Source organism: Salvelinus alpinus, chromosome 9 (assembly GCF_045679555.1).
Source record: "Salvelinus alpinus chromosome 9, SLU_Salpinus.1, whole genome shotgun sequence".
In the NCBI taxonomy this organism is placed as follows: Eukaryota; Metazoa; Chordata; class Actinopteri; order Salmoniformes; family Salmonidae; genus Salvelinus; species Salvelinus alpinus.
Window position 1 is genome coordinate 4,720,260 of NC_092094.1, and position 22,643 is coordinate 4,742,902.

At 47.3% G+C, this 22,643-nt stretch overlaps 1 protein-coding gene across 1 annotated transcript in view; it reads right to left on the bottom strand.

Moving 5' to 3' along the window:
* Window positions 1-1,039: 1,039 nt before the first annotated feature.
* LOC139584186 (unconventional myosin-Va-like) overlaps window positions 1,040-22,643 on the bottom strand; it is a 42,462-nt gene continuing 20,858 nt past the window's right edge. Inside the window, exons 13-40 of the mRNA XM_071415742.1 lie at window positions 22,184-22,309; window positions 21,773-21,856; window positions 21,196-21,318; window positions 20,893-20,990; window positions 18,657-18,743; window positions 17,279-17,387; window positions 16,471-16,682; window positions 15,355-15,511; window positions 12,432-12,671; window positions 11,850-12,098; window positions 11,568-11,661; window positions 11,274-11,410; window positions 10,770-10,943; window positions 10,340-10,534; window positions 9,923-10,231; window positions 9,137-9,201; window positions 8,927-9,004; window positions 8,371-8,569; window positions 8,150-8,243; window positions 7,770-7,910; window positions 7,039-7,193; window positions 5,911-6,000; window positions 5,413-5,563; window positions 4,784-4,968; window positions 3,060-3,157; window positions 2,156-2,330; window positions 1,829-1,909; window positions 1,040-1,711 (exon numbers count right to left, since the gene is read on the bottom strand). Of these exons, the coding sequence (XP_071271843.1) occupies window positions 1,559-1,711; window positions 1,829-1,909; window positions 2,156-2,330; window positions 3,060-3,157; window positions 4,784-4,968; window positions 5,413-5,563; window positions 5,911-6,000; window positions 7,039-7,193; window positions 7,770-7,910; window positions 8,150-8,243; window positions 8,371-8,569; window positions 8,927-9,004; window positions 9,137-9,201; window positions 9,923-10,231; window positions 10,340-10,534; window positions 10,770-10,943; window positions 11,274-11,410; window positions 11,568-11,661; window positions 11,850-12,098; window positions 12,432-12,671; window positions 15,355-15,511; window positions 16,471-16,682; window positions 17,279-17,387; window positions 18,657-18,743; window positions 20,893-20,990; window positions 21,196-21,318; window positions 21,773-21,856; window positions 22,184-22,309 (4,059 nt within the window). The 3' untranslated portion in view covers window positions 1,040-1,558. The remainder of the gene's footprint in view (window positions 1,712-1,828; window positions 1,910-2,155; window positions 2,331-3,059; window positions 3,158-4,783; window positions 4,969-5,412; window positions 5,564-5,910; window positions 6,001-7,038; window positions 7,194-7,769; window positions 7,911-8,149; window positions 8,244-8,370; window positions 8,570-8,926; window positions 9,005-9,136; window positions 9,202-9,922; window positions 10,232-10,339; window positions 10,535-10,769; window positions 10,944-11,273; window positions 11,411-11,567; window positions 11,662-11,849; window positions 12,099-12,431; window positions 12,672-15,354; window positions 15,512-16,470; window positions 16,683-17,278; window positions 17,388-18,656; window positions 18,744-20,892; window positions 20,991-21,195; window positions 21,319-21,772; window positions 21,857-22,183; window positions 22,310-22,643) is intronic.

Here is a 22,643-nt window from a genome sequence, read left to right on the forward strand (position 1 = left end):
GCCTGCATACTCACCAGACACGTCACCCATTGAGCATGTTTGGGATGCTCTGGATCGACGTGTACGACAGCGTGTTCCAGTTCCCGTCAATATCCAGAAACTTCACACAGCCATTGAAGAGGAGTGGGACAACATTCCACAAGCCACAATCAACAGCCTGATCAACTCGATGTGAAGGAGATGTGTCACGCTGCATGAGGCAAATGGTGGTCACACCAGATACTGACTGGTTTTCTGATCCACGCTCCTACCTTTATTTTTAAGGTATCTGTGACCAACAGATGCATATCTGTATTCCCAGTCATGTGAAATCCATAGATTAGGGCCTAATACATTTATTTCAATGGACTGATTTCCTTATGCGAACTGTAACTCAGTAAAATCTTTGAAATTGTGGCATGTTGCGTTTATATTTTTGTTCAGCATAGTTGTGTCAAACAACGTATTATTTCTTAATGCGTAAAATATAAGAGAGTGCCATTTCCCTGTGCATACATTAACAAGTAAACAGTAGCCTGATTCTTTTCAGCAGCGGTGGTGCGGTTTTACAGGTCCTCCTCTTGGCTGCAGAGACATTTTTTCTGTTTTAAAAACACATTTCCTGCAATTCTACACATTTTGCCATGGGGCAGAGAAAACATTTTACAGCTTTAAAGCTATGTTTTCCTGCAATTCTACACATGTTGTCATGGGGCTGAGAATTCTGAGTTTTAAAAACTAATTTGCTGCCATTATAAATTTTTTGCCATGGCTTATGCCATCTGAGTGACTCAAACATTTATAACAAAATCAATGTGGGGCCCCATGACATGATATTTTCGGGAATTTTAGATTCTCTCTGACTGTCTAGTTCTCATCTTGGTGATTGTTAGTTCTCAAAGATGATCGCATTTAAAAAATATATATATATCACGTCATTATCTTTTCTACATACTTTATATCTAATTTAAGTTTACGCTGAAAGCGTTTTTCCATCCTGAAAATTCTTCCACGATTTGACAGCGCATACATATAGGGGAAACACGGAGTATACTGTAACTATTGCTAAAAGATTCATTATTTATTATAATATAATTTATCTCTTGCCAAATACATCACATTATTACAAAGCGTCTCCAATATCCCTTGTTTCTATTGTAAGTAGTCAGGACAACGTTATAAAAACGGACTGACTTTTTCCAAGGCATTTGTAAAACATGAATGGTCAGGCATCTTTGGTGAATCATATAGTTCCCTCAGGCCCATTGGGGGAGAATTCCTGGGCGCCGTTCGAATTTCTTCCTCCCTTCCTTGAAGTAAATCAAACCTGTCCAACTATGTGTAAAATCAGAGATGACTTCAAGGAGGGAGGATAGAAGGATACACTAGGGATCTGATTGGTCTGATTGGTTTCCAGAGCCAGGGGCGAGGGGTTAGACCCGTGTGAGGAATCCTAGATTCAGACTGCTAGGGATCTGATTGGTTTCCAGAGCCAGGGGGGAGGGGTTAGACCCGTGTGAGGAATCCTAGATTCAGACTGCTAGGGATCTGAATGGTTTCCAGAGCCAGCGGGGAGGGGTTAGACCCGTGTGAGGAATCCTAGATTCAGACTGCTAGGGATCTGAATGGTTTCCAGAGCCAGCGGGGAGTGGGTGAAGGGAAATGTCACAGAGAATATCTTCTTGGCGTCCATAAGTAGCAGCGATGACTCAACGCGGCCTTTCAACAGGGCCTGAGGGTGACAGAGAGAGAGAGAGAGAGAGAACAACTCAATAACATAGTGACATTATATAAAAGGAGAGCGAGAGAGCAAAGTATACACAGAGACAAGCAGACACAAGCTCCTTACCTGTATGATTCTAATGAAGGATATTGAAACCCGTTCCTCAAATTCAATCACCGGGGTGTACAAGCTTAGCACTTTCACAATCTGACGAGAGAAAAACAGAAATGAACAAAATCATGAGAAATTATCAATAGACGAGATCACATGGCACAAAATTATAATTTTTTTGTAAAGGAAGAAATATTACCGGTTACTACTACTCTGTATACTGTAGCCTGATCTCAGATCTGTGTGTGCTGTATAGTCAACTCCAGTCTGAATTGGAAAGGCCAGTACAAACAGATCTGGAACCAGGCTATGTAAACTCTCGTGGCACCTAGATTAACCTACCTGTACTGTGGTGAGGGCAGAGCACATGGTGCAGATAGCCTGCGCGTCCTCCTCAGTCTTCTTCTTGACCTGTAGTAACTGAGCAGCCTGGATCAGCGGCTCCAGCATCTCTTTAGCTCCGCAGTCTGACAGCCCCCTCTCCTCCAGCCACTCCTCCAGCTGCCACACATTATACCTAGAGAGAGACACCCACCCCCGCCAAGTTAAAGGAGACACTGCTAACCCTAACCCATATCTCTTTAACTCCACAGTCTGACAGCCCCCTCTCCTCCAGCCACTCCTCCAGCTGCCACACATTATACCTAGAGAGAGACCCCCCCCCCCCCAGTTAGCTCTGCAGTCTGACAGCCCCCTCTCCTCCAGCCACTCCTCCAGCTGCCACACATTATACCTAGAGAGAGACACACCCCCCCCCCCCCCAGTTAGCTCTGCAGTCTGACAGCCCCCTCTCCTCCAGCCACTCCTCCAGCTGCCACACATTATACCTAGAGAGAGACACCCACCCCCCCCAAGTTAAAGGAGACACTGCTAACCCCTAACCCATCTCTCTTTAACTCCACAGTCTGACAGCCCCCTCTCCCCCAGCTGTCACTTGTTGTGCCTAGAGAGAAACCAATCAATCCCAATGTACTGTATTTATAAAAAGGCCTTTTTACAGTTATCAAAAAACACAGTACAGAGGACAGACAACCACTTTGTGACAAACAGATTAACGTTTCAAAATACATCTGTCTCAATCATATCAGAACAAATAGTCAGTCCTCTAACAAGTAAATCTTATTTTATTTTTTATTCTTTTAACACAGTGTACAATGAGTGTTTTCCCAGGTATCATTCTTGGGACCTATAACCCTTTAGCTTCTATAGAAATATTTGTGGGTGAAAACATGTCAAAGGGCTGTACCTGATCTGCAGTCCTTTACTCCAGGAGCACATGTCCTTCCTCAGCAGCAGGTTGTTGAGAGTGACAGAACAGATGATGTAGAACTGCTGCCTCACCCCCTGGGAGATAACATATAACATATAGCATATCAACTACAACTGCTACCTCACCCCCTGGGAGATAACATATAACATACAGCATATCAACTACAACTGCTGCTTCACCCCCTGGGAGATAACATATAACATATCAACTAGAACTGCTGCCTCACCCCCTGGGAGATAACATATAGCATATCAACTAGAACTGCTGCCTCACCCCCTGGGAGATAACATATAACATACCAACTAGAACTGCTGCCTCCCCCCTAGGAGATAACATATAACATATAGCATATCAACAAGAACTGTTGCCTCCCCCCTGGGAGATAACATATCAACTAGAACTGCTGCCTCCCCCCTGGGAGATAACATATAACATATAGCATATCAACTATAACTGTTGCCTCCCCCCGGGAGATAACATACAGCATATCAACTATAACTGTTGCCTCCCCCCTGGGAGATAACATACAGCATATCAACTATAACTGTTGCCTCCCCCCGGGAGATAACATATAGCATATCAACTATAACTGTTGCCTCCCCCCTGGGAGATAACATATCAGCTAGAACTGCTGCCTCCCCCCTGGGAGATAACATATCAACTAGAACTGCTGCCTCCCCCCTGGGAGATAACATATCAGCTAGAACTGCTGCCTCCCCCCCTGGGAGATAACATATCAGCTAGAACTGCTGCCTCCCCCCCTGGGAGATAACATATCAACTAGAACTGCTGCCTCCCCCCCTGGGAGATAACATATCAACTAGAACTGCTGCCTCCCCCCCTGGGAGATAACATATCAACTAGAACTGCTGCCTCCCCCCCTGGGAGATAACATATCAACTAGAACTGCTGCCTCCCCCCCTGGGAGATAACATATCAACTAGAACTGCTGCCTCCCCCCCTGGGAGATAACATATCAGCTAGAACTGCTGCCTCCCCCCCTGGAAGATAACATATCAGCTAGAACTGCTGCCTCCCCCCTGGGAGATAACATATAAACTAGAACTGCTGCCTCCCCCCCTGGGAGATAACATACAGCATATCAACTAGAACTGCTGCCTCCCACCCTGGGAGATAACATATAAACTAGAACTGCTGCCTCCCCCCCTGGGAGATAACATATAACATACAGCATATAAACTAGAACTGCTGCCTCCCCCCCTGGGAGATAACATATCAAGTAGAACTGCTGCCTCCCCCCCTGGGAGATAACATATAAACTAGAACTGCTGCCTCCCCCCCTGGGAGATAACATATAACATACAGCATATAAACTAGAACTGCTGCCTCCCCCCTGGGAGATAACATATAAACTAGAACTGCTGCCTCCCCCCCTGGGAGATAACATATCAACTAGAACTGCTGCCTCCCCCCCTGGGAGATAACATATCAACTAGAACTGCTGCCTCCCCCCTGGGAGATAACATATAAACTAGAACTGCTGCCTCCCCCCCTGGGAGATAACATATCAACTAGAACTGCTGCCTCCCCCCCTGGGAGATAACATATCAACTAGAACTGCTGCCTCCCCCCCTGGGAGATAACATATCAACTAGAAAGAACAGAGGTTCAACAATCCATCCCTATGGAACATCAAATCTAGATTTGTCTCAAGAGTTTACTCCTCAACACACACACACCTGTTTGATGAGCTCGGGGTCGACGTCATGCTGAATCAGGGTAGCGTGGACGAGACCGAGTTGCTGTAGGATGCTGTCCACCGTGTAAACAGCCTCTCCGGGGAAACTGGACGTCCTCTTCCGTAGGCCCGTGGGTTTAGACCCCAGAACTCCCTGGAAGTTCTCATGCTCCAGCATACCCGGAACTGGGATATTGTTGGACAATAAAATGTCACTTGTTTGTTAAGTTGTTTTGTTGTTGTTTCTCATTTGGACTGTGTGAGTAGTGCTACTCTTCCTTGCATTGTTATTTCAGAAGTGTCACTACTGTACTTGTTAATCCTTTACTCTCGCTAGCATTACTCATTGTCGCTAGCATTGCTCGTTGTCGCTAGCATTACTCGTTGTCGCTAGCATTGCTCGTTGTCGGTAGCATTGCTCGTTGTCGGTAGCATTGCTCACTCTCACTAGCATTGCTCACTCTCACTAGCATTGCTCACTCTCACTAGCATTGCTCACTCTCACTAGCATTGCTCACTCTCACTAGCATTGCTCATCGGATCATATTATGTGGTTAATTAGCTTACTTTAGTTGAATACACTGAATGTAAGTGGCTCTGCATAAGAGCGTCTGCTAAATGTCTCCTCACCTATCATAGGCTGCAGGGCCTCCTCCATGCATCTGACCAGCTGCTGGTAGTTCTGGATGGCCAGGTCACTGAGGACCTGACGGTACTCTGACAGGTCAAAGTTACACAAGCAGTGCTCATTCTGCCGCGGAGTGTTGTTCTTTACAAACGCCTACAGGAGATGGTTATAAACAGAGGTCAACCCGCAGTTACAGGTAAGGTTGTAAAGCAGTTAACACAGGGGTTTGTGTTTCCATCCTAATCTCAGAACACTAGCACTACATCGTGTATGTGTGTGTGTGTGTGTGTGTGTGTGTGTAGAAGACGGGCATCTGTGAAACTCATTCCACAACTTGAAGTGTCTCCATTTTGTGCTACGGAATATTTAGAGGGTTGGAGCCGACTCAGGAGGAAGCGGTACTTGCTAAGCAAACAGTGTGCTTTGGTAGCTGTGGATTAAGGTGTTCAAATCAGTCGAGCAATAACTGTCATATGAGAGACTAATCCTCTCCAGCCTACCTCCTCTCCACTGTACTGCTTCAGGCAGTGTAGGAACCGGCAGGTGTTGGCCAGCCAGAAAGACACAGTCTCAAAGTCATCTCCTCGCCTCTGAAAAAACCAAAAACAACAGTAACTCAGGGGGCGGGACTTTACAATGGGTCAACTGAACTTGACCTCCTCAGTATGTGATGTCATGTTCAAGCTCACATTTAATTTAACGTTTTATTGTCACATCCACTGGATAGGTGCAGTGTAATGTGTTGTTTTACAGGTCAGTCATAGTGGTACAGTAACCCTGGAGAAAATTAGGGTGAAGTGCCTTGCTCAAGGGCACATGGACAGATTTCCACCTTGACGGCTCGGGTACTCGAACCAGGGACCTTTCGGTTACTGGCCGACCCCTCTAACCGCTAGGCTACCTGCCGCCCTCATAATTCAACACACTGAAATCCATAAGCATACAATAGCATAGGCCTATCAAAATCCAAATCCACCTTGATGGACACCCTTGATGCTAACGCTGCACCTCGGGGACTCCCTTGATGCTAACGCTGTACCTCGGGGACTCCCTTGATGCTAACGCTGTACCTCGGGGACTCCCTTGATGCTAAGGCTGTACCTCGGGGACTCCCTTGATGCTAACGCTGTACCTCGGGGACTCCCTTGATGCTAACGCTGTACCTCGGGGACTCCCTTGATGCTAACGCTGTACCTCGGGGACTCCCTTGATGCTAACGCTGCACCTCGGGGACTCCCTTGATGCTAACGCTGTACCTCGGGGACTCCCTTGATGCTAACGCTGTACCTCGGGGACTCCCTTGATGCTAACGCTGTACCTCGGGGACTCCCTTGATGCTAACGCTGTACCTCGGGGACTCCCTTGATGCTAACGCTGTACCTCGGGGACTCCCTTGATCATAACGCTGTACCTCGGGGACTCCCTTGATCATAACGCTGTACCTCGGGGACTCCCTTGATCATAACGCTGTACCTCGGGGACTCCCTTGATCATAACGCTGTACCTCGGGGACTCCCTTGATCATAACGCTGTACCTCGGGGACTCCCTTGATCATAACGCTGTACCTCGGGGACTCCCTTGATCATAACGCTGTACCTCGGGGACTCCCTTGATGCGAACGCTGTACCTTGAGGACTCCCTTGATGCTGTTGATGGTAGAGTTGAGCAGGATGCTGACTCTCTGGTCATCATTAGAGTAGTCAGCATGTCTCAGACACATAAACAGGATGTAGGCCGGCAGACCAGGGAGGAAGTTAACCGCCACACCGCGAGGCTTCAGCTCTAAGGATCAACACAGTTAACATCCTTAAAAAACAACAACAGTTTAGTCATTTACCAGACGCTCTGATCCAGAGAGACTTACAGGAGCAATTAAGGTTAAGTGCAATGCTCAAGGGCACATTTGCATATTTTCCACCTAGGTCGGCTTAACGCTCTTAACCGCTAGGTTACCTGCCGCCTTAGCATAGCACAGTTAGCACAGCACGGTTAGCACAGCACGGTTAGCACAGCACGGTTAGCACAGCACGGTTAGCACAGCACGGTTAGCACAGCACGGTTAGCACAGCACGGTTAGCACAGCACGGTTAGCACAGCCCGGTTAGCACAGCCCAGTTAGCACAGCCCAGTTAGCACAGCCCAGTTAGCACAGCCCAGTTAGCACAGCCCAGTTAGCACAGCCCAGTTAGCAGCCACACCTCAAGGCTTCAGCTCTGACAAGGATTGATTGATATATCTATGTATGCCTTTTACTTGTTATAAACATTTACTTTTTCCACTATTGGAAACACAACTCAATAGGGAAATATGTAAAATAAATATTTGCTGCAAAATAACAGGGAAACACGCAGTACCTACCCACAACCAGACTCTTCAGTAGTTTGCTCTCATCCCCCCTCCGGTACTCCAGCATGCCTTGGAAGTCCCTCTCCTTCCGGGTGATACCAACAGGAGAGCGAGGCTCTGGACCTGGAGCCACCCTCTCCATCTGACCGCTAGCTAATGAGACCAACGGCCGGGGGGGGAGGGGGGAGAGAGAAAGAAAGAAAGAACGAGAGAGAGAGAGAGAGAGAAAGAGAGAGTATTGTAGAAATGAAATCAGTATATATTATACGTGATAATCAACTAATGGACACTTCAAAGAAGAAAACTCTGGAGATAGGGGGTTCCACTGGGATCTATTTTAGGACCACTATTATTTATAGCTTATATTAATGCATTATAAACTGTGTGAATACCTTCGTATTCTTCTACCCTCTTGACGTAGACTTTGAGCTGTTTTTTTAGTTTGCGGATCATCTTGTCCTGTTTCTCTTGCTGCTCCATCAGGTCCTGTAAGATAGAAGTAGAGTACTGAATTGACCTTATTATACATGTCAGAGAGTCGAACAGAACCTATTTACATCTGAACGTTCCACAACGTCGTACCCTGCTGAACGCAGCCCTGGCTGGTACCTACCAGGTTGTCGCTGGTAAGGCGTGTGATCTCGTGGTGCAGGCTGGCCTCGATGCGGGCCTCCTGGGGGAGGAGGAGGCTCTGGGAGAGGAACTGTTGCTGCTGCCTGTTCTCCTCTTTTACCCTGAGCACCTCCTCTTTCAGCTCCTCCACCTCCTCCTCGTGCCTCTTGTCCTGCACCTGCAGCTGAGACACCAACAAGCTGGGAGGAGGGAGGGGGAGAAGCATAATAGAGAGAGAGAAACATAATAGACAGAGAGAGAGAGAGACAGAGAGAGAGACAGAGAGAGAGACAGAGAGAGAGACAGAGACAGAGAGACAGAGAGAGAGACAGAGACAGAGAGACAGAGAGAGACAGAGACAGAGAGACAGAGAGAGAGACAGAGAGAGAGATAGAGACAGAGAGAGACAGAGAGAGAGACAGAGAGAGAGAGACAGAGAGAGAGAGACAGAGAGAGAGAGAGAGAGATATTCATTATCAGAATTTTTTTCTTATCTTGTTCCATTGTATTGCCTTAGAAAACCTTGAACACATTCCTCTTGCTATCCCTCAGCTCACCTGTTGGTCTCCTTCAACCCGTCGTAAGCCAGCCACAGCTCTCCATCCTCGTTCAACTTGTGATAGTCAGGAGTGGATCTGACGCAAACAGAGGAGAAACGGTAAACCAATATCAAGTCAACTAACTAAAAAACAAGATAAACCAAGACGTCAGCAGTCAATCAATGTAAAAGGATCCAGAAGGGGTGTGGTGAGTTGAAAAGTGTTTACCCATCAGCCTCTTTGGGTGGAGTTTCACCAAGATGAATCATCTTATGCATCTCTCCATACGCTTCCTACCAAAAGGAAAGGGTGTCAAGTACTGCCAGTGTAGAGAAAAACACATTCAAAACAGTACACAAGTACTACGTATTTGTAAATCAGAATGTTAGTTCGTTTTTCCAGTCGGACAGCGCAGAGTCACTGATCTACAATTCACCTCCCGAATAACTACTCATTACGTGATCAAGGTGAGGGATTCTGCTCGGCATTTGCCTAGCTCAAACTAGCTGATAGTAGGGAAGTGTCCCAAATGGCACCCTATTTCCTATATATAGTGCACTACTTTAGACCAGAGCCCTATAGAACCCTATTCCCTATTATAGTGCACTACTTTAGACCAGAGCCCTATAGAACCCTATTCCCTATTATAGTGCACTACTTTAGACCAGGGCCCTATAGAACCCTATTCCCTATTATAGTGCACTACTTTAGACCAGAGCCCTATAGAACCATATTCCCTATATAGTGTACTACTTTAGACCAGGGCCCTATAGAACCCTATTCCCTATGTAGTGCACTACTTTAGACCAGAGCCCTATAGAACCCTATTCCCTATATAGTGCACTACTTTAGACCAGAGCCCTATAGAACCCTATTCCCTATATAGTGCACAACTTTAGACCAGGGCCCTATAGAACCCTATTCCCTATATAGTGCACTCCTTTAGACCAGGGACCAGTGCACTACATAGGGAATTAGGGTACCGTTTGGGACTACTTCCTCCTCTCCTCCTACCTTGTTGTGTTTGAGCACCTCCTGGCGGACCAGGTGTGAGCGGAGGAGCAGCACCTCCTCCTTCCTGACCTCCAGCTCCTCGTTGGAGGAGTTGAGCTGTTCAAGGAGCACGGTGTAGGGAGCGGAGCCCGGCCCGGGGCTGCTGGTGGAGGTCTTAGCCCCGGGGTTGGTCTTAGCCCCGGGGTTGGTCTTACCCCCGGGGCTGCTAGTGGAGGTCTTACCCCCGGGGTTGGAGACTGTAGCTAGAGACTGACGCAGGTCCGCCAGGTTTGTCTTCAGCCTCTTGTTCTCCGACTCCAGCTCCTGGCGCTGAAGAGAGAGAGTTCAGAACAACTCTACATATACAGAAGTGACCAGATATTAACTAAGACATGGTCAAATGTAACTGTGCAGTAATAATTTATGAAATGTCATTACTTTCAGAGCCTCCAGGTCTAGCTCAGCTCTCCCCGCAGTCTTTTGCTTCTCTGCATTTTGGACCTGGTCTTGTTGTGCCTCCTCCCGCTTATCCAGGTGTCTCTGCAGTGTCTGTTTGTCCTGCTCCAGCTCGGTGACTCTCCTCTGCAGCTTCAACAGGACTGACATGTCAACCGCGTCCTGGTGCGACGCGTCCTGAACAACAATAACAACAACAGAAAACATGTGTTTTAGTTCATCCAAAAATAAGACTGAGCTAATTCTACGGGAGAGCAAAGCATCCTGCGTGGGACTATGAGGGTGGAAGCCTTGTGCTATCATACTCCTGAGCCTTGTTCATCACTCTGATGTTGTGGAAACTATGGGTGATGGTGAGCATCCACGTAAACCTCAACGATGATGATCGTATGTTTATGTTTGAGTTCCTTACGTCTCCTCGTAGAGATCTCGTCTCCGACTCGGTGAACCCCGAGGAGCTGCGTGTTGAGCTGGGAGTTTTCACGGAGCTGTTTCTTCCCTCCGCGAATCCAGAGCTGGGAGTTCCCTCAGACTCATTGCTGCTGTAGTTGGAGTCTGTTCTCCGGTGGCCTGGTTTATTGGTGATCTGGTTAGACAGCACGGCATGGGAGGTTAGATAGGTAGCCGAAGCCCCAAACCAATACGTTATTTTCATATAGACCTAATGTATGCAGTGGTTTAGCCACTGAAATCCAGGCTAGCAAGCTAGGAAAGCGGCAGTGTCACTTTCACTGCCAAACCAAACCAAGGTCGGTATATTATAGAGATGACTAATCCAAAAATGCTAGGATAAAACGTAGGATAAATAGCTTTGAATGTCAGTATGAGATGGATAACAGCATTCCAACACCCGCTGCATATGAATTAAACGTCTAGTCTCCAAGATCTATAATGCTCCTCCATTAACTCATCTTACCACACTGATAGTCATCTCTTCTTTCAGGTCGGCGTGTCTCTCTTTTAGGTGTGTGTATTCACTCAGCAGACTCTGGTAGTGGTCACGCTCCTCACGGAGGTCACTCTCCAGCTGCATACCGTCTTTAGCCTTGCTCTCTGGACAAAGGGAACGGGGAAGTGTTCATTAGGCAACAAATGGAAGACAACAGAGAGAAAAAAGGGAGAGGCAAAACGGAAAGTGTTTGTTTATGTTTTCCATTGCAAAAGTTTTTTTTTTTAAACTGTGTGCCATCATGAACATGACCCACTGTACCTGCTATCTGTTGTCTCTGTTCCTGGATCAGCTGATTCATATTGTCTTTCTCTGTTATCAACAAGCTGTTGTTCTCATTCAACTCTGACACCACCTAGTGGCAGGAAGAGGGAAACACGTTAGTGGACACTTGTCTCCTTGGCTCAGTAGAGGAACATCATGCTTGGAAAGTTCCATTCCTAAAATAACTCGTCAGTGACACTGTTGACAGTTTTCTTAGTCACTTTGGAGAAACGACCATATTAGGTCTACGTTAGTAGGTGAATGCAGCAGTTGTGTTACCTTCTCAGTGTCCGCCCTGTATGCCCTAGCCTCCTCCTGTATGGCCTCTTTCTCCTCCCTGGTAGTCTCCAATTCCTGACGGAGGAATGACAGCTGTTCCAGGAGGGAGGGTACCCCGTCTGCTTTAACTCTGCTCTCCTCCTCTGCCACGCGCAGTCGCTCCACCTCTCTCCCCAGTCTCTCGCTCTCCACTGCCCGGGACCTCTCCACAGTACGCAACCTCTCACTGAGCTCTCTGTTCTCCTTGTGCTGCATGAGGGAGGGGGGGACACACACTGAGGGTTTACATGTGACAAACAACCAGCATTACCTCATGAAACAATGTCCTGTTTTCAACTGGGGTCAATACTGAAGTAAACAGATATTTCTAAGGAGACAGTAGTGCGTGTCTCAAAAGAGTAAGATTTCCAAAATATTCATTACTCAAAATAAACATGAAACCTGACTGCCTGGTCTCACTTGTTCGTTTAAATGTAGTAGTAGTATTATTTGTAGCTTTCCACATAGGTGGATTTCGACGCAGGAAGTGACTACGTCTACACAGGAAGTGACTACGTTCATACAGGAAGTGCCGTTTCTCACCTGTTCGTCCACCTTCCTCTGCAATTGCATGATCTTGTTCTCCATGCCCACGTTGAGCGTCTTGAAGTGTTCTACAGAGCGCGCCTCCACCCGTAGCTTCCTCAGCTCCCTCCTGGCAGCCACTCGTCTCACACAGCTCTGGAGATAAACCACGGCCCTCAGGGACCGTCTGCACCTCCGCCTGGCCAGCCAGCCCCTCACCCACCTCTGGATGGTGAGAACCTTGTGTTCGTACAGCAGCTGGGGGAAGCAGAGAATGGTGGTTGAGGTGAGTTTCCTTGCTTACTATGTAAAGCACCTGGAAAAGGGCTATATAAATACAAAATCCCTGTTGTAGATCGGAGTCGTGTTTCAGTGGGTTCTACACACAAGAAAACTGTCTGATACAGGGAGGTACTATCTGAACCAAGTAGAAACGTTGTTCTGCCCTAATGCACATGACCCCTGAATGCACACGACCCCTGAATGCACACGACCCCCGAATGCACACGACCCCCGAATGCACACGACCCCCGAATGAACACGACCCCCGGATGAACACGACCCCCGGATGAACACGACCCCCGGATGAACACGACCCCCGGATGAACACGACCCCCGATTGAACACGACCCCCGATTGAACACGACCCCCGAATGAACACGACCCCCGAATGAACACGACCCCCTGATTGAACACGACCCCCTGATTGAACACGACCCCCTGATTGAACACGACCCCCGAGTGAACACGACCCCCGATTGAACACGACCCCCGATTGAACACGACCCCCTTGAACACGATGAACACGACCCCCGGATGAACACGACCCCCGGATGAACACGACCCCCGGATGAACACGACCCCCTGATTGAACACGACCCCTGATTGAACACGACCCCTGATTGAACACGACCCCCGAATGAACACGACCCCCGATTGAACACGACCCCCGATTGAACACGACCCCCGGATTGAACACGACCCCCGATTGAACACGACCCCCGGATGAACACGACCCCCTGAATGAACACGACCCCCTGAATGAACACGACCCCCTGAATGAACACGACCCCCGAATGAACACGACCCCCTGATTGAACACGACCCCTGAATGAACACGACCCCCTGAATGAACACGACCCCCTGAATGAACACGACCCCCTGAATGAACACGACCCCCTGAATGAACACGACCCCCTGAATGAACACGACCCCCTGAATGAACACGACCCCCTGAATGAACACGACCCCCTGAATGAACACGACCCCCTGAATGAACACGACCCCCGAATGAACACGACCCCCGAATGAACACGACCCCCGAATGAACACGACCCCCTGAATGAACACGACCCCCTGAATGAACACGACCCCCTGAATGAACACGACCCCCTGAATGAACACGACCCCCGAATGAACACGACCCCCGAATGAACACGACCCCCGATTGAACACGACCCCCGATTGAACACGACCCCCGAATGAACACGACCCCCGAATGAACACGACCCCCTGATTGAACACGACCCCCTGATTGAACACGACCCCCTGATTGAACACGACCCCCTGATTGAACACGACCCCCGATTGAACACGACCCCCGATTGAACACGACCCCCGGATGAACACGACCCCCGGATGAACACGACCCCCGGATGAACACGACCCCCGGATGAACACGACCCCCGGATGAACACGACCCCCGGATGAACACGACCCCTGAATGAACACGACCCCCTGAATGAACACGACCCCCTGAATGAACACGACCCCCTGAATGAACACGACCCCCTGAATGAACACGACCCCCTGAATGAACACGACCCCCTGAATGAACACGACCCCCTGAATGAACACGACCCCCTGAATGAACACGACCCCCGAATGAACACGACCCCCGAATGAACACGACCCCCGAATGAACACGACCCCCTGAATGAACACGACCCCCTGAATGAACACGACCCCCTGAATGAACACGACCCCCTGAATGAACACGACCCCTGAATGAACACGACCCCCGAATGAACACGACCCCCCGAATGAACACGACCCCCGATTGAACACGACCCCCGATTGAACACGACCCCCGAATGAACACGACCCCCGAATGAACACGACCCCCTGATTGAACACGACCCCCTGATTGAACACGACCCCCTGATTGAACACGACCCCCGATTGAACACGACCCCCGATTGAACACGACCCCCGGATGAACACGACCCCCGGATGAACACGACCCCCGGATGAACACGACCCCCGGATGAACACGACCCCCGGATGAACACGACCCCCGGATGAACACGACCCCTGATTGAACACGACCCCCGGATGAACACGACCCCCGAATGAACAACGACCCCCTGATTGAACACGACCCCCGATTGAACACGACCCCCGATTGAACACGACCCCCGGATGAACACGACCCCCTGAATGAACACGACCCCCTGAATGAACACGACCCCCTGAATGAACACGACCCCCTGAATGAACACGACCCCCTGAATGAACACGACCCCCTGAATGAACACGACCCCCTGAATGAACACGACCCCCTGAATGAACACGACCCCCTGAATGAACACGACCCCCTGAATGAACACGACCCCCTGAATGAACACGACCCCCTGAATGAACACGACCCCCTGAATGAACACGACCCCCTGAATGAACACGACCCCTGAATGAACACGACCCCCGAATGAACACGACCCCCGAATGAACACGACCCCCGAATGAACACGACCCCCGAATGAACACGACCCCCTGAATGAACACGACCCCCTGAATGAACACGACCCCCTGAATGAACACGACCCCTGAATGAACACGACCCCCGAATGAACACGACCCCCGAATGAACACGACCCCCTGAATAATCGACAGTGTGTAGAGAACTGTGTTTGGATGTTTGGAGCAGGTGTGTGTTGGATACCTTGCGGTAGGTCTGTCTGGCCTGGTAGGCCCGTAGCAGACGCTGCATGGTGATGGATGCAGACCTCTGCTGCTGGTAGCGTCTCCTGGCCACTAACATACGCTGGTTCTTCTGGATGATAACCGCTGCTCTGGTCCTCCTCAGGAACACTACCAGACTGAGGGAGGAGAGAGAGAGGGGGAGAGAGGGCAAGAGAGGAGAGAGAGAGAGGGAGAGAGGGCAAGAGAGGAGAGAGAGAGAGAGGAAAGAGGGCAAGAGAGAGGAGAGAGAGAGGGTGAGAGAGAGAAGGCAAGAGAGAAGAAAGAAGGCAAGAGAGAGGAGAGAGAGCGAGAGGAGAGAGAAAGAGGGAGAGAGCGAGAGAGAGAAGGTGAGAGAGAGAGAGAAGGTGAGCGAGAGAGGGCAGAAAGAAAAGAGAGAGGGTGAAAGAGGGAGCGAGAGAGAGGAGCAAGAGAGAGGAGAGAGAGGGTGAGAGAGCGAGGGTGAGAGCGAGGGAGAGAGAGCGAGGGAGAGAGAGCGAGGGAAAGAGCGAAAGGAGAGAGGTAGAGCGCGAGCGAGGTTGAGAGAGAAAGGAGAGAGACAAGAGCGGAGAGAGAGAGACAAGAGAGGAGAGAGAGAGACAAGAGAGGAGAGAAGGAGAGACAGAGAGAGAGAGGTGAGGTGAGGTCAGATTTCTGACTCTATTAATGATCAGGGTGCCCACTCTTTAGACATGACTAATTCCAGGACTTTTCAGGTCTACAAATTAGAATGTTGATGACACACATACAGGGTCTTCACTAGGTACCACAGCCACAGTCATAAACCATACCTATTTCTACAATTTCTCTTCTTAAAATGTGATTTTAAACGTAACCCTAACCACACTGCTAACCTTATGCCTGACTCTACATTTTGTTTTTTTTATGAATTTTTCCAATATAGCCAATTTTGACTATGTGGTTGTGGGAACTAGTGGAAACCTACACACAGTGGGTAAAGCAATGTGGGGTCAAATTACAGAAAAATAATGATCCGATACTGTACGTAAATTGATTTACATTCCCTGGCTTTCCCTGTCCGGAAGGTATATAATAATTGTCGGTGGAAACCCTGTGAGGTTGTAGTCTCTCCACTCACCAGCGCGCCTGGTAACCCCGTGTGTTTTTCTGTATGGTGATGGCAGCTTGTCTCATACGGAGATACCTCTTCCTGGCCAGCCAACATCTGATGGTCTTCTGGATACGAACACACGCCTTCTTCAGTTTATCAGAACGTAGCTTCTCTAGATAGGCCACCTGACCCGCCCTGAAGAAGATCTTGCTCTTTCCAAACTGGTATTTGTCCTGGTCCTTGGAGAGAAGAGGGTTGTTGGACATATTAGCACACTTATTATTATTTGACCCTGTTGGTCATCTATGAACATTTGAACATCTTGACCATGTTCTGTTCTAATATTGGTAATCTATGAACATTTGAACATCTTGGCCATGTTCTGTTCTAATCTTGGTCATCTATGAACATTTGAACATCTTGGCCATGTTCTGTTCTAATCTCCACCCGGCACAGCCAGAAGAGGACGGCCACCCCTCGTAGCCTGGTTCCTCTCTAGGTTTCTTCCTAGGTTCTGGCCTTTCTAGGGAGTTTTTCCTAGCCACCGTGCTTCTACACTCCTGCATTGCTTGCTGTTTGGGGTTTTAGGCTGGGTTTCTGTACAGCACTTTGAGATATCAGCTGATGTAAGAAGGGCTTTATAAATAAATTTGATTTGATTTAACCATTGTTTGTTTGATATCTTTGCTACCTTTGTATCCAGTCTGGATACTTACTGGATGGAGGTAATTGAAGTAGACCGTTTGTGTGTGGAATAGCCATGGTAAAATATATCCATTTATGTATTTTGTCACAGGTCACTTCCTGAACCCTAAGGCCTGACCTCACTTCCTACCTGAACCCATTTCTCCAGGACGTTCCTGCAAGTCTGCTTCCTGTCTGAGAGAATGTCCTTCTGTTTCATCAGAACCCGGTACCGGTTGAAGAACTCCTGGTAGGTCCACCTGTTCACAGGTACAGGTGTGGTGAGTAACATATGCTTCTGATTCTGTTGTTACGGGAACATGCTGTGGCATGTGTGTATGTGAGTGTGTGTGTGTGTGAGTGTGTGTGTATAGAGAAAGTTGAATGCTTGTGTATATGTTATGTGAGAGTTCCTTTTAGAGCTGACTAAATCAGCGCCAATGGGCAGGGTGACGTTGCTGCTGTTGTTGTTGCTGTTGTTGTTGGTGGTGGTGTTGTTGTTGGTGTTGTTGTTGTTGGTGCTGTTGTTGGTGGTGTTGTTGTTGTTGGTGGTGTTGTTGTTGGTGTTGTTGTTGTTGGTGCTGTTGTTGGTGGTGTTGTTGTTGGTGGTGTTGTTGTTGGTGCTGTTGTTGGTGGTGTTGTTGTTGTTGGTGGTGTTGTTGGTGTTGGTGTTGTTGGTGTTGGTGTTGGTGTTGTTGGTGGTGTTGGTGTTGTTGGTGCTGTTGGTGCTGTTGGTGGTGTTGTTGGTGTTAGTGGTGTTGTTGGTGGAGTTGTTGTTGTTGGTGTTGTTGTTGGTGGTGTTGGTGTTGATGTTGTTGGTGGTGTTGTTGTTGGTGTTGTTGGTGTTGTTGGTGTTGGTGGTGTTGTTGGTGTTGTTGGTGTTGTTGGTGGTGTTGGTGTTGGTGGTGTTGTTGGTGTTGGTGTTGTTGGTGGTGTTGGTGGTGTTGGTGGTGTTGGTGTTGGTGTTGTTGGTGTTGTTGGTGTTGTTGGTGGTGTTGGTGTTGGTGGTGTTGTTGGTGCTGTTGTTGTTGCTGTTGTTGTTGGTGGTGGTGTTGTTGTTGGTGTTGTTGTTGTTGGTGCTGTTGTTGGTGGTGTTGTTGTTGTTGGTGGTGTTGTTGTTGGTGTTGTTGTTGTTGGTGCTGTTGTTGGTGGTGTTGTTGTTGGTGGTGTTGTTGTTGGTGCTGTTGTTGGTGGTGTTGTTGTTGGTGGTGGTGTTGTTGGTGTTGGTGTTGTTGGTGTTGGTGTTGGTGTTGTTGGTGGTGTTGGTGTTGTTGGTGCTGTTGGTGCTGTTGGTGGTGTTGTTGGTGTTAGTGGTGTTGTTGGTGGAGTTGTTGTTGTTGGTGTTGTTGTTGGTGGTGTTGGTGTTGATGTTGTTGGTGGTGTTGTTGTTGGTGTTGTTGGTGTTGTTGGTGTTGGTGGTGTTGTTGGTGTTGTTGGTGTTGTTGGTGGTGTTGGTGTTGGTGGTGTTGTTGGTGTTGTTGGTGTTGTTGGTGGTGTTGGTGGTGTTGGTGGTGTTGGTGTTGCGGTACCTGGATGGGAAGCCTGCTGCTGAGATGCGGATGGTCTCCAGGACTCCACAAGCCCGTAACTGCTGTACTGCCCTCATGGGGTCCATCCTATTACCAAGACAACATACATTTAGAAACTATTCAGACCCCTTTTTCCACAGTTAGTTACATTACAGCCTTATTCTAAAATGGATTAAAAAAAAAATTCTCCCTAATTAATCTACATACACAATACACCATAATGACGAAGCAAATTTCTAATAAAAAAAAAACATTTACATAAGTATTCAGACCCTTTACTCAGTACTTTGTTGAAGCACCTTTTGTCAGCGATTGCAGCCTCGATTCTTCTTGGGTATGACGCTACAAGCTTGGCACACCTGTATTTGGGGAGTTTCTCCCATACTTCTCTGCAGATCCTCTCAAGCTCTGTCAGGTTGGATGCACAGCTATTTTCAGGTCTCTCCAGAGATGTTCGATCAGGTTCAAGTCCGGGCTCTGGCTGAGCCACTCAAGGACATTCAGAGGCTTGTCCCGAAGCCACTCCTGTGTTGTCTTGGCTGTGTGCTTAGGGTTGTTGTCCTGTTGGAAGGTGAACCTTCGCCCCAGTCTGAGGTCATAAACGCTCTGGAGCAGGTATTCAATCTCTGTACTTTTCTCCGTTCATCTTTCCCTCGATCCTGACTAGTCTCCCAGTCCCTGCCGCTGAAAAACATCCCCACAGCATGATGCTGCCACCACCATGCTTCACCGTAGGGATGGTGCCAGGTTTCCTCCAGACGTGACACTTGCCATTCAGGCCAAAGAGTTCGATGTTGGCTTCATCAGTCCAGAGAATCTTGTTTCTCATGGTCTGAGAGTCTTTAGGTGCCTTTTGGCAAACTCCAAGCGGGCTGTCATGTGCCTTTTACTGAGGAGTGGTTTCCGTCTGGCCACTCTAACATAAAGACCTGCTTGGTGGAATAACACATATGGAATCATGTAGTAACCAAATAAAAATGTTTAAAAAATATCAAAATATATTTTATATTTGAGATTCTTCAAATAGCCACCCTTCGCCTTGATGACAGCTTTGCACACTCTTGGCATTCTCTCAACCAGCTACATGAGGTAGTCACCTGGAATCCTTTTCCAACAGTCTTGAAGGAGTTCCCACATATGCTGAGCACTTATTAAACCATGATTCCATGTGTTATTTGATAGTTTCGATGTCTTCACTATTATTCTACAATGTAGAAAATAGTACAAATAAAGAAAAACCCTGGACTGAGTAGGTGTGTCCAAACTGTTGACTGGTATATACATTACCGTTCAAAAGTTTGGGGTCACTTAGAAATGTCCATGTTTTTGAAAGAAAAGCTAAAAATGTTGTCCATTAAAATAACATCAAATTGATCAGAAATACAGTGTAGACATTGTTAATGTTGTAAATGACTATTGTAGCTGGAAACGGCAGGTGTACAGAGGCCCATTATCAGCAACCATCACTCCTGTGTTCCAATGGCACGTTGTGTTAGCTAATCCAAGTTTATCATTTTAAAAGGCTAATTGATCATTAGAAAACCCTTTTGCAATTATGTTAGCACAGCTGAAAACTGTTGTTCTGCTTAAAGAAGCAATAAAACTGGCCTCCTTTAGACAAGTTGAGTATCTGGAGCATCACTATTTGTGGGTTCGATTACAGGCTCAAAATGGCCAGAAACAAAGAACTTTCTTCTGAAACTTGTCAGTCTATTCTTGTTCTGAGAAATGAGGGCTATTCCATGCGAGAAATTGCTAAGAAACTAAAGATCTCGTACAACGCTGTGTACTACTCCCTTCACAGAACAGCGCAAACTGGCTCTAACCAGAATAGAAAGAGGAGTTCCAGTATACAATTTTTTCAAATCCAATGTATTTTCCATGTCACAATATTTTGAAACAACGTTGTGAATCAACGTATTGGTGCACAGATTTTACTCTCTCCTTCCCAGGGTGCCACAAAACAATAATAACTATGTCATATTTATTAGGGAACATAATTATTATTTTTTTGTAACGTTTTTTGAAAACATAAACAAAAATGAACGTTTCTTATTGGACAACTCCAGATAGTCCCTTTCTATGTTCTTCTCTGTTTGGTTTCTCTGTTCTTCTCTGTTTGGTTTCTATGTTCTTCTCTGTTCTTCTCTGTTTGGTTTCTATGTTCTTCTCTGTTCTTCTCTGTTTGGTGCCTAATGAACATAACCCAGGTAAAGGAGCGTGGTGGCCGACTCACATGAATGGGGATTTGAGGTCATTGGGCTTGATGCAGCGTACATAGTGAGGGGTTGTTCCATTCAGAGTCTCCATCAGCAGATGTAGAGAGTTACGAAACTGAAGGGAGGGGCGAGACAAAGGGTCAAATTTAACTAATCTAAATGTAGTAAAGTACTAGTTATGCTAAAAACATCAGATATACATTGAGAAGGTTTTAACATGGCAACTCGTGTTTTAGAACTTCCAAAGAAATCAGAATCTGAAAACCACACCATCGGAAGACTGATTTATGTTTTAGCCTTGTTCTGCCGCTCCCTCTCACCTGCGTTCCGACGGTCTTCTTGTGGTCTCTCTGAGCCTGAACAGGCCGTGTCATCTTACTGCGACTGGTCAGGGAGCCTGCAGGCTTCTCCTCGTCGCTGAACAGCTCCAACAGCAGATCAAACTGGAGGGAAGAGTCAAACACGTCTCAAACAGGAACAGGAAACGGTTTTGTTTAAACGGTTGTTTGTGACCATTTCTTTTATCATCTCGACTGTCCTCTTTTGGTTCTTTGTCTGCTGTGACATTTTTTCCATTGGTTTTGTCACCATATGAAAAGTGCACAAATAAACGTAGGAACTAGGAACATTTATTGACCACCAGGGGGCAGTTTCTCCATTACATAAAATGTTCTGTCAAGATCTAAACATAGACTTGTTCCTACAGCTCTGTGCTGGGTGTGTTCTCCAAGTCCAAACATCACACAGAGAGACTAGTTAACCTGAGGGCACTATGATGGTCCTCTATATAAGACTAGTATACAGAAGGTATTTACAGACTGAAAGACTGGAGAAAGGTTGAGTGTTTGACCTGATCTGAACAAACAAACAAACAAACAAACAAACAAACAAACAAACCTTGCTTAGCTTGAGCACAATAATCTGCTCCTCATTGACAGTGTCCTTATTCTTGTCCAGGAATCCCTCACACTGGTACTCCACCTAGGGACAAAAAGGGTGGTGTTAAACAGAGGGAACAGCGAGCAGGGAAATATACACCCATGTCAATTCATGATAAGAAGAAACAGAAACTGAGATACTCCGTCTAGAACAGGAGTGGTTTGGTTAGTACTGCTCAAACGAGGAGAGCTATTTCAGTCAGTCAGTCACCTACACTCAACAACCACATCCTACAGTCAGACAGCAAGCAATGGCCTCTGTCAACGTATACATAAATAGAAGGTCTGACATGCCAATTAGAGTCAAAAATAAAAGTATTTACAACGTTTTTTGTTGTTGTTGTTTTTATTTACAAGGATGCTTGTGTACCTTGTCTGCAAAGTGGAGGATGATAAAGGCTTTGTTGGACATACGAGGTTTGTCAAAAAGATCATTTTTCTTCAGGAAGGTGTTGTAAAGTTTCTGAGCCCATGTGTCATCGGAGCCTTTGGGCATCTGAGGGAGGAGAGGAAGGAAGGGGAGAAGTTAACACATCAGCCTGACTCACATCCTAAATATGTGTGTGTACGTACAGTGCCTGACTTATTCCACATTTTGTTGTGTTACAACCTGAATTCAAAATGGATTAAATAACCCCCCCCCCCCCCTCACCCATCTACACACAATACCCCATAATGACAAAGTGAAAACATGTTGTTTTTTTGTTTTTTTGCAAAATTGATTGAAAATGAAATAGAGAAATCTCATTTACATAAATATTCACACCCCCTTTGCTATAACACTCCAAATTGAGCTCAGTTGCATCCTGTTTCCTTTATACAGTGCATGT